This window comes from Bolinopsis microptera, chromosome 13 (assembly GCF_026151205.1).
Source record: "Bolinopsis microptera isolate Bmic1 chromosome 13, MBARI_Bmic_1.0, whole genome shotgun sequence".
Taxonomy (NCBI): domain Eukaryota; kingdom Metazoa; phylum Ctenophora; class Tentaculata; order Lobata; family Bolinopsidae; genus Bolinopsis; species Bolinopsis microptera.
Window position 1 is genome coordinate 286,347 of NC_087084.1, and position 12,330 is coordinate 298,676.

The following is a 12,330-nucleotide window of genomic DNA, read 5'->3' on the forward strand; positions in this document are numbered from 1 at the left end:
AGCCGTTATATTATTATTAAAAATAAATGCACTTGCGGCACTAATATTTTAAAAAAAATCAAGATACTTATTTTACTTCGGTGTATTCCAACAGCCACATTGTTACACAAGTGCAACCAGCCAATTACAGGAAGCCGAAGGATTTGTTTTGGCCAGTGACGGTTAAGGTAGTGTGTACCATACTTTCTTCGCCCGAGACTTTGCTGCAATGTGCAGCTCCTCATTTAACCCTCACACCCGATTTCTCGAGTATTCGGCTGAGTAGACCGGGGGGCTGCATAGACCACTCAGGATCCTTAGCTGAACGTCAACGACGCTCACCCCACGACCAGGCAGACAGTGGGATTCGAACTCGCAACCTCACGATTACAAAGCTGGCGTTTTAACCAACTGCGCGTTTTAACCAACAGCGCTACCTATATAATTATAAATATAAGTACAGTGCGAGGCAAGTAGTTATATATTAGTGCGTTTTATTTTACGTGATACGGACGGCTCAAAATACATTGCATGGTCATGTTAATATCTTGATAATAATAGATAACATGCGATCATCACACTTACATCATGTTGCACTTTGCACTTGGAGGATTAAAGTGAGACATAGGTATGTATTTTGACGTGACATGCTAGTAAAACACAAATCATATTGTTTAGGGTTACTGTTAGAGTTATGATTGTGTTTAGGTTATTGTTAGGGTCAGGGTTGGGGTTAAGGTTTCGGTGAGACCGTTTCTTTCAGTTACTAAACGGTAAAAACCCAAGCCACATGACAGTACGCGCTGGCAGTGGCTGGTGAATTTATAGTAAAGTCATTATTGTATTTGTCCTGCTGATTTTAACATTGTAAGCCAATCAACATGTTTAGACAACAGTAAAACTGTCAGGGTTATAGGGACTCAAAATCTAAAAAGTTTTTGTCAGTTTGTTAAACTTAAATATTAAAATATTTGTAATTTAAAATTAAATGCTTCATTTTCTCATTATCGATATTGTGATCATTTGAACGATCATAACTTTTGAGTTGTGTTGAGTTTCCTAATGAATGTATGATTCGTCCAGGTTTTGAGTGAGAATATTAGCAATAACAAATAAAATATCCCAGCATTTAATAAATACTATTACTTGAACACTTAATATTAGTGTTACCAATTACTTGTGTGTTTTGAAACTATTTATTGAAAATTATATCACGTACTGTAACTCTATTTTATTATTAATAGGCGGTGCACGATAAAAATAAACTTGCTCGGATTTTCAAAATTTTTGGACCATCGTTTTCTAGAGACTGTGAGAATTTTCACAGTACCAAATTTATCATACCTTTTTGGAATGATCAGTGAGTTTCGCCTAGGTGCCATATTTGATGGTGCGCGGCTTTTGGAGCAAAATTAGGTGTAAAAGTAGCGTAATTTGACGAAATTCGTTGATTTTTGTCGTATTATTCTGTCATATCTTCAGTTCCTGAACATGAATCATGCTGAAAATTTGTCAGAACCTTCCAATCATACTTAACTACCGAACCTAATTTAGTTGAGAGAGATTGGCCTTGATTAAGAGGTCTAAAAATGACAAAATAGGTATAAATTCGTTGATAACTCAAATTCTGAGCATCGAAATTGCTCAAACTAAATTAGGTTCAGTAGAAAATAAGTGTTTACGTAAGCTGACCAAATTTCAACAAAATTGTTATATGGGAAGTATTATAACTTTTCGATTGTTTCCAAAATAATGTGCTGGCCGAAATAAGAGCTAAAAAACCATTCAATGGTCAGCGCGCGCGTCTTATTGTCGATGGCGCACTGCCTATTATTAACTAGAAAGCTTACCTGGGGACCTCTAGAAAGCCAGTAGTTGCAGGGAAAAGGTTAAATAGTATTTTTTGGTAGTCAGTTTTTATCGCATCAAAAAACATCTTCCACAACCGAAGATAAAGACCAATAAAATGTAAAGTAAAGTTTCTACGATACAGGGGGAGCCGCGCACTCGCGCGCGGCGGGTCATCAGCGTATGACAAAAAAGTATAAGATGGATCAGGTTATAGAAGTGGTAGAAATTGAGAATGAGTATAGTATATAGTAGGTAGGTAGGTTTTTTGTATGGTGTCACAAGTAAAACATGCATTACCCTCCGCTTACGTTATTTTAATGCATATTCTCCGCGCGCAGAGCAGTTATGGTTTCGTCGCAACCTAGATTGCACATAGTTACCCTCCGCATACGTTTGCACGATTTTACGGTTGATTGAATTACACTTTAAAATGCGCGGCGCCAAGGATACAATTTGAATTCTATTACATGGTAATTGATTTGAATAACAAGCGATTTCCCGGATCTTATACATGTACTGTTAAGGGGACATATACAAAAAGCTTTTATGCCGTAGCCCTGTTGTTAACTTCATATTAAGAAAGTATACATAAAAACAATAAGATTTAATATATTAAAAGTTATTTTTGAGAGCACTCACTTTCGAAAAAATAAATATTTATATTTATATTAATTAAAGACACAAAATTTGTAAAAAATGTGTACAATTTGTACAAAATTTATACAAGGGGGGACCCTTCGAGCTAGAAAATTATTTAAGACAATTTGTCTTCTAAAATCACTTATTTGGTACTAAAAGATTCGTCTTATCATAATCGAGTGGATTACGATTCTGTAAAAATTATTTTTTTAAAACTGAGGCTTTTTGAGTAATACGCATTTTAAGCCTTTAAATCTGCCATTTTTGGCCCTTTTTTACGATGAATTTTACTTAGTCGTTTGAGGCCACATTTCATAGCTTAAAACTCAAATCTGAGAAAAATCCTAACCCAAAAAGTTTGATATGATCATCAGCTACACTCACAAGAATATTTGAAGCGATATCTGCTGACCCGGGTGAATGGTGAAATGTACAACTTTACTTTTAGAAGTAGGCAAAAATTTCAATTTTTCTTTTTTCGACCTTGTTTGGTCTTCAACTTCGTCATTTATTGTTTAATTATAAAATCCTATCAAGGGCTTCTTGTACAGATTGTAGGTAATGTTCAGTCAAAAATCAGTAAAAAAAACGTTTAAATTGACTGAAATGGTATTACAGTGACAGACTTCTCAAAATTTCCAAAACTTTCGAAAAAAAAAAATTTATTTTTTCGAAAGTGAGTGCTCTCAAAAATAATTTTTAATGTATCAAATCTTATTTTTTTATGTATACTTTCTTAATATGAAGTCAACAACAGGGCCACGGCATAAAAGCTTTTTGTATATGTCCCCTTAAGTAGTTCAAGCTTTTCTTTACTTGATCATTGATCTTACCTGGGGACCTCAGGCTATCATGTTCATTAATAGAGATTCGGCGGAATGACAGGCTGAGCACGGCCCAGTAATCATTGATCATGATGCGGTACAACATACTAACTTTTCGTTTTGTTGTGAGTGCTAGGTGCAACCACCGACTTGGCTCCCGATATAATAATGTCAATGATATCAGATATTATATAGTAATCCGTTATATTGTTGAACAAATCATGATGCTGATATTATGTTGAACATGATTGTACCTTAAGGGGGGTGAACCCCCCCCCTTAAGAACGACAAATTTAGTCTACTAATTAGTCTAATTTCAGTGGAGCAAATATGGCATGAATATTATTAAGCTAACATTGTTTATAATTAATATATGACATCACCGTTCCTAATCCTACTGCACAAAACCGTACCAAAGTCCTATTGCACTTAAAGGGTTAGAGCTCCTCTTGGACATTACATTTTTTATCGATCCATCCCAATGCATGCTCTGTTGAAACGGCTGAAGGATCATATCGACATAAACTACGTCGTTACGACAAAAATGGTAAAGTCGAAAAAAGGTGAAAAAGAAACTGAACAGTGTACTGAAGAACTTATATTACGTATATTAGAAGAACGTATATTAGTGATACAGAGTCACAAACTCTGGATCTGATGTTATTGAAATTCCTGAGTAATGCATTGCAGCTTAAAGTTAATCTGTAATGCTCAGACGGGGTAGACTAAATTTGTCATTCTTAAAGTAAATGGAATGGAAAATGGTCTCGAAAAGTCGAAAAATGTGACTAAAATTGTTGTAGACTAAAAATTTGCGAAATTTGTGACTAAAATTATGGTAACCAAAATTATGGTAACCAAATTTATTGTGAACTAAATTTATTGGCCCTAAGGTATTTGATTTATAACACGAAATGGACCATAAATGTTATTATGAGTTACATTACCTACAACGGATTTCACGACTACCATTTTATTTAATCTAACAACTTATGTAAACTTGTAAACAACCATTCCTTAATCACATGGCTTTCTTTCTTCAAACTTTTAACTGCATATCACCACACAGGCGCAGGCTACGGTTTCCGGTCATTTAACTTTTTAAATTTGAATAATTAACAATGGCAACCCCTCCATTTTGTGCTCTGTAGCGCCCCAAGAATGGTGAATGAAGAAGCATTATTTGATATTTAGACGAAAATAAAACAATCGTTAATTGTAATTTTAAATTTTGAAAGGCATGGCAATCCCTACGGTTGATGGAAATCTTACTTGGGGACCTCAGGCTATTGTTCATAAACATACGAATAGAGGTTAGGCGGAATGACAGGCTGAGCGCGACCAAGTAATGGAGATCTAGCATCCGCTAACCGGCGCAATTCTTCATCTTGTTGTGGTTAATGTTATTACGTTATATTGAGGGTGACCCCCATTGTCGTTTCACTATAGACTATTCGAAACCCTAACCCTCTAATCTGATTCCAACCCTAAGCCTAACCCAATCTCTAACAAAATCTTATGCTGAAACTCTAACCGTAACGAGAAATTAAACCAACTTTCTTAAATGGTCATATTACGTGTGACGTGATCGAGACAGTTTTTCGCCAATATTTCGCCAGGGGACCAGGGTGATTCGGAATCCGCGTCCGAAAATACATAGATTCAAGTTAGTCTCAATTGTCGGGGGCTCTCTTAGAAAAATATCGAAGATCGACTGTAGAGTGATTTAGCAAGCTCGCCATTTTTGGTTTCAGCCCTGTCTCCATTTTCTATTGGTTTCAGCCCTGTCTCAATTTTTATTGGTTTCAGCCCTGTCTCCATTTTCTATTAGCATTGGTTTTAGTCCCTGGCCATACTACCACAATAAGCTAATGCTAATAGTTTAGAAATTATAATTATGGCAATGAATCATTGCATTGCTATCAGTATCCATATTCAACCATCAACATATTTTTCAGTAATTTTTTGCAACACTGATTTTGTTGATCATTATTGTATTATATTGGGCTTGTTTTGTTAAGATTTTGCAATCTAAACATTGTGATAATTGTTACGCACTGTGTAATACACAGCCCTGATCAAGTTAGACACCATTCCATCCTCTACAATAAAATGGATTATAAAGAATCTTCAGTTGCTAGGTTACAGCTGCAAGGTTCCAGCTCAGAATCACCACAAAACTGGAGACCTGATGTTCGTGGAAACATTTTGTTCTTGACAACTCTGAGAGTTAAGGAAAGTGCTGACTGGAAGGTAATTTATGAATATGTTTATTTACCAGGTAGCTACTAAATATGTTTATTTGACCAGGTAGCTACTGATAATGTTTATTTGACCAGGTAGCTACTGAATATGTTTATTTGACCAGGTAGCTACTGAATATGTTTATTTGACCAGGTAGCTACTGAATATGTTTATTTGACCAGGTAGCTACTGAATATGTTTATTTGACCAGGTAGCTACTGAATATGTTTATTTGACCAGGTAGCTACTGAATATGTTTATTTGATCAGGTAGCTACTGAATATGTTTATTTGACCAGGTAGCTACTGAATATGTTTATTTGACCAGGTAGCTACTGAATATGTTTATTTGACCAGGTAGCTACTGAATATGTTTATTTGACCAGGTAGCTACTGAATATGTTTATTTGACCAGGTAGCTACTGAATATGTTTATTTGACCAGGTAGCTACTGAATATGTTTATTTGACCAGGTAGCTACTGAATATGTTTATTTGATCAGGTAGCTACTGAATATGTTTATTTGACCAGGTAGCTACTGAATATGTTTATTTGATCAGGTAGCTACTGAATATGTTTATTTGACCAGGTAGCTACTGAATATGTTTATTTGACCAGGTAGCTACTGGATATGTTTATTTGACCAGGTAGCTACTGAATATGTTTATTTGACCAGGTAGCTACTGAATATGTCTATTTGATCAGGTAGCTACTGAATATGTTTATTTGACCAGGTAACGACTGAATATGTTTATTTGACCAGGTAGCTACTGAATATGTTTATTTGACCAGGTAGCTACTGAATATGTTTATTTGACCAGGTAGCTACTGAATATGTTTATTTGACCAGGTAGCTACTGAATATGTTTATTTGACCAGGTAGCTACTGAATATGTTTATTTGACCAGGTAGCTACTGAATATGTTTATTTGACCAGGTAACTACTGAATATGTTTATTTGACCAGGTAGCTACTGAATATGTTTATTTGACCAGGTAACTACTGAATATGTTTATTTGACCAGGTAGCTACTGAATATGTTTATTTGACCAAATAACTACTGAATATGTTTATTTGACCACGTAGCTACTGAATATGTTTATTTGATCAGGTAGCTACTGAATATGTTTATTTGACCAGGTAGCTACTGAATATGTTTATTTGACCAGGTAGCTACTGGATATGTTTATTTGACCAGGTAGCTACTGAATATGTTTATTTGACCAGGTAACGACTGAATATGTTTATTTGACCAGGTAGCTACTGAATATGTTTATTTGACCAGGTAGCTACTGAATATGTTTATTTGACCAGGTAGCTACTGAATATGTTTATTTGACCAGGTAGCTACTGAATATGTTTATTTGACCGGGTAGCTACTGAATATGTTTATTTGACCAGGTAGCTACTGAATATGTTTATTTGACCAGGTAGCTACTGAATATGTTTATTTGATCAGGTAACTACTGAATATGTTCATTTGACCAGGTAGCTACTGAATATGTTTATTTGACCAGGTAGCTACTGAATATGTTTATTTGACCAGGTAGCTACTGAATATGTTTATTTGACCAGGTAGCTACTGAATATGTTTATTTGACCAGGTAGCTACTGAATATGTTTATTAGACCAGGTAGCTACTGGATATGTTTATTTGACCAGGTAGCTACTGAATATGTTTATTTGACCAGGTAGCTACTGAATATGTATATTTGACCAGGTAGCTACTGAATATGTTTATTTGACCAGGTAGCTACTGAATATGTCTATTTGACCAGGTAGCTACTGAATATGTTTATTTGACCAGGTAGCTACTGAATATGTTTATTTGACCAGGTAGCTACTGAATATGTTTATTTGACCAGATAACTACTGAATATGTTTATTAGACCAGGTAGCTACTGAATATGTTTATTTGACCAGGTAGCTACTGAATATGTTTATTTGACCAGGTAGCTACTGAATATGTTTATTTGACCAGGTAGCTACTGAATATGTTTATTTGACCAGGTAGCTACTGAATATGTTTATTTGATCAGGTAGCTACTGAATATGTTTATTTGACCAGGTAGCTACTATATAAACATATATAAACAAAAGCTCTAAGAAACAGATAGTAAACAAAGTAAACATTTCTGTCCCCTAATCTTTCTCAAACAAAAGTCATGCAATTTGCATACTTCTCCATTTAACTCTATTCTGAGCAATTAACGTTAAATAGTCCAAATCACATAAATTATTTAACGATAATTTTCGGACACTAAGGTCGTGTAGAATCAGTGAGAAAAGGTTTGACTGCGGTCTTCCACGCCGCCCTTGAAGCTGTAAGGTGTTGACAGCAAAAACAAGCGACGAATAGGCTGGGCCATCTGTAGGCCCACGCAGTACATGTCCGAGCATCCTCCACCGACTACGAGCCACTTTAGCTGACAATGGTTCACTATTGCAGCGTTTATACAAGTTCTTGTTGGAGATGATGTGAGGGTATTTGTAATTCAAAATTGATCGCAGATGACGTCTGTGAGCAATATCTAGTTTTTCCAATACTGATTTAGGGGCAGCCCAGCAAGATGAATTGTACATTAAAACGGATACTACCAGAGCCTCATACAACAGAAGCCTCTTGCTCAGAGGGATCTTATGGTTCCAAGCTTTCTTGTATTTGTTAAACGCGGCATATCCCAGACATATCCTTCTAGAGATGTCCTCCTTACTACAAAGCATGGAGCCAAGCGTGATACTCTTTCTCCAGAGCTCGTTCCCTGCAATTGGCTTACCCTGATCGTCTTTAGCTCCCTTTTCAGCTAGGTACACATGAGTGAAATCAGTTTTGTCTTCGTTAACGAAGAGATTCCAATCTTTAAGGACTTCTGTTGCAATAGGCAACAGCTCCCTCAAATTGTCTTCATCTTCATCATTGAAGTCGATATCATCAGCATACTCACTGTCAAGTGGAAGACCAATATCGGTGATAGGTGGGTTAGGCCTATTCGTTGCAGTTTCAAGCCTGTTACGGAGGTCACGCAAGGCACCCGCTAAGACAAGTGTGAACAAGCATCCAGACAGACAGTCACCTTGGAATGCACCGAGAAAACTCTGGAATTCAGCAGACAGTGTACCGTTGATGTTGACTTTGAGCTTGGTGTTGGAAAGCAAAAGTCTTACCAAACGGACTTCGTCATCATCACAGCCACACTCAACAAGAAGATCGAGGATGGTAGATCGTCGTATAGTGTCAAAGGCACTAGACATGTCGATCCCCATACGATGGTATTCCCACCTCTTCCTCTGGACAACTGATAACATCACACGCTGGCACCATACAATGTCAGCACATGATCTACCCTGCTTGTAAGCACATTGCCATGGACCAGTGAAGGCATTGACTTTATTCTCAATTCTCTTCAAGGTTGCCATTGAAAGAATCTTTCTAACAGCATTTGAGAGAGTGAGGGGTCGTAGATTCTTCACTGGACCAATGGGCTTATTTGGCTTCTGTAAGGGGGTAATGTTTGCCTGTCCAATGGGGTCAAGGTAGGAATTGGTCTCGAAGCTTCTATTGATAATGTCTGCAAAACGTCTGTGTACTGATCCAGTAGAATACTCGAGAAGCTCATTAGGAATCCCATCTGGGCCGTTAGCTCGACCATTTTTGAGACTTCTAGCAGCTGATCCGATTTCTTCACTAGTGAATGGCTTAACTAGTGGGCGAGGAGGTCCTACAAAAGGTTCTAAAGGTGCTTCATCACGAGTAAGTTGTTGCTCAAGGTACTTAGCAACTACGGCAGCTTTACCAGTGTCTGTTGCAATATTGCACCCTTGCTCATCATGAACACCAATACTAGAAGGGGCTTTACTTTTAGGTAAGTTCAGGGTTCGAACAGCTTCAAACATTTTCTTACTATCTGTTGTTGAACTGATGGTATTACAGATAGCATCAGCAGCAGCTGATCGTATGTTAGAAAGTCTCTGCTTGATCTGATTGGTGAGGCAGTTAATAGATGATCTAAGTGAGGTTCTGTCTAAAGACTGGTTATCATTAAGCTGCTGTCTCAACAAGTAACGCTGGCTAGATAAGTTTTTCACCTCATCATCGTCGCTGCGATTACGTTTCCTGTGTCTGATGACACCAATTGACGATTTTGCAGCATCCTTTATGGACTCAAGTAAGCCATTCAAGTCTGAATTTGGATCCAGAGCAGAAACAGTGTTACTTAAGTTATCATCTAAGGATTGACGATATTTCACCTGAATGGTGGGGTTCGAGGTGAGTTCAGAGGTGTTGAACTTTAAGGATGACTTGGAGTTGCGTTTATAGCAAAGACAGATGTCCTTAAAGTCTACTCTAGTGACAACAAATCTGTGATCAGAGTATGTCAAGGTGCCTGCATAAGATCTAGAATCTTGTAGCATTGGCTTCGACCTACTTCGACACAGGATGAAATCGATCTGAGAATAGACCGGGATCGTCTTTTTACTATTTCGCCCGGCACTCCAGTCCTTCCTCCAGCCAGTGTAGGTGGTCGTATGTCGAGCAGGATGATAAAAACCAGTGTTGGAGGCAAAGAGGTCAAATTCTGATAACAAGTCTAACAAGTTTTCTCCCATATCGTTGCGCAAACCCATACCATGTTTACCCATGAAACGACCAAAACCAAAGTCCTTATCTGAAGCAGTCATTTTTCCCAACTTTGAATTAAAATCTCCCAAAACAAATATCTCAACATTAGCAGGGACGTTTAGAGCGTCCCTAACTTGGCCGTAAAAATTAATCAACAGTTGTTGATCATTTTCTGCAAGTTTCTTGTGTGGCCCATATACATTGACCACCCTACATTTGATAAATTTTCCAGATTTTGTAGGGAGTTCTAGGTCCAAAAAGCTTACTCGATCACTGATACTGTTCCAGCATACCACATAGTCAATAAATCGGGGACTGATAACAAAACCGAGTCCATAGTGCCGGCCATTTTTCTGCTCAAACAATAATAGTTTGTATCCGTTGCTAAGACTGCAAGAATCCGGTTTTACAACCTTAGTCTCCTGAATAGCGCAGATATCTATGCCGTACCGTAGACAATCGGTACCCAGTTGCTCCCGTTTGCTGTGGATGTCGTCTGGATCATCACAAGAACCGAGGCCACGTATGTTAAAGGTGGCGAAGCTGATGAGGAGTGTAGCAAACAGGGATCGTCCTGTAGCTGAGGTAAACATTACGGAGGGCGATGTTGTCGTCTCTCCGCCGCTGGCGTCTCTCCGCCGCTGGCGTTACCCGTAGGTAGCTACTGAATATGTTTATTTGACCAGGTAGCTACTGAATATGTTTATTTGACCAGGTAGCTACTGAATATGTTTATTTGACCAGGTAGCTACTGAATATGTTAATTTGACCAGGTAGCTACTGAATATGTTTATTTGACCAGGTAGCTACTGAATATGTTTATTTGATCAGGTAACTACTGAATATGTTTATTTGACCAGGTAGCTACTGAATATGTTTATTTGACCAGGTAGCTACTGAATATGTTTATTTGACCAGGTAGCTACTGAATATGTTTATTTGACCAGGTAACTACTGAATATGTTTATTTGACCAGGTAGCTACTGAATATGTTTATTTAACCAGGTAGCTACTGAATTGTTTATTTGACCAGGTAGCTACTGAATATGTTTATTTGACCAGGTAGCTACTGAATATGTTTATTTAACCAGGTAGCTACTGAATTGTTTATTTGACCAGGTAGACAACAGAAGCAGGATTACGTACCTCACTACACTAAGGATAAGAGAAAGTAATAACTGTTGGAAACACGATGTCAGAGGTCTTTCGTTTGATCTTTAAGATTAAATAGACTTTTTCGAAAATTTCACGTATGCTCGAATGCTTCGAAACATTTAATATCTGCTTCAAAATTCCATTTAAATGTATAACTTATAGAGAGCAATATTATTCCGACAAATACCCTAACCCTAACCTAGAACCGTAACCCTAACGGCTAACGGCTAACGGCTAACGGCTAACCCTAACAACAGAATTTTCGTGAATTTGAAAATGTATAGTTCTTATAGTGCACATTGCACAATAACTAGCTTACAGTTGATCTTCAGGTGGGGTTTCGTTCATAACCACACTAAAAGTCCCGGAACCTGAACATTGGAATGTAGACAGAAGAGGAAATATTACTACCCTGGGTACTGGCAGACAGCCAAGACAGTACAATTGAAGCTGAAAGGTTCTGTAATCTGTACAGACTTACCTTACACATCAACCTCTACTAGTTACTAGGCAACCTCTACTAGTTACTAGGCAACCTCTACTAGTTACTAGGCAACCTCTACTAGTTACTAGGCAACCTCTACTAGTTACTAGATAACCTCTACTGGTTACTAGATAACCTCTACTGGTTACTAGGCAACCTCTACTAGTTACTAAGCAACCTCTACTAGTTACTAGGCAACCTCTACTAGTTACTAGGCAACCTCTACTAGTTACTAGGCAACCTCTACTAGTTACTAGGCAACCTCTACTAGTTACTAGATAACCTCTACTGGTTACTAGATAACCTCTACTGGTTACTAGGCAACCTCTACTAGTTACTAAGCAACCTCTACTAGTTACTAGGCAACCTCTATTAGTTACTAGGCAACCTCTACTAGTTACTAGGCAACCTCTACTAGTTACTAGGCAACCTCTACTGGTTACTAGGTAACCTCTACTAGTTACTAGATAACCTCTACTAGTTACTAGGCAACCTCTACTGGTTACTAGGTAACCTCTACTAGTTACTAGAAAA

General features: G+C 37.6%; 2 protein-coding genes across 2 annotated transcripts in view; both read right to left on the reverse strand.

Annotated features, from left to right (window-relative positions):
* LOC134824867 (transmembrane and coiled-coil domain-containing protein 3-like) overlaps window positions 1-12,330 on the reverse strand; it is a 200,989-nt gene that overhangs the window by 82,878 nt on the left and 105,781 nt on the right. The gene's annotated exons all lie outside the window — the stretch shown is intronic.
* On the reverse strand, window positions 7,813-10,216 carry LOC134825409 (uncharacterized). Its single transcript, XM_063837586.1, has 2 exons — window positions 8,135-10,216; window positions 7,813-7,962 (listed from the first exon to the last, which is right to left on the reverse strand). Exons 1-2 carry the CDS (start codon window positions 10,214-10,216, stop codon window positions 7,813-7,815), a joined length of 2,232 nt encoding a protein of 743 aa, XP_063693656.1.

Bases quoted from the DNA above. Each gene is read 5' to 3' on its own strand.
- LOC134825409 (XM_063837586.1), bottom strand. From the start codon at position 10,216: ATGACTGCTTCAGATAAGGACTTTGGTTTTGGTCGTTTCATGGGTAAA. The intron at 7,963-8,134 runs GTAGTATCCGTT...AACCATTGTCAG, and splicing joins TTCTGTTGTATGAGGCTCTG to CTAAAGTGGCTCGTAGTCGG.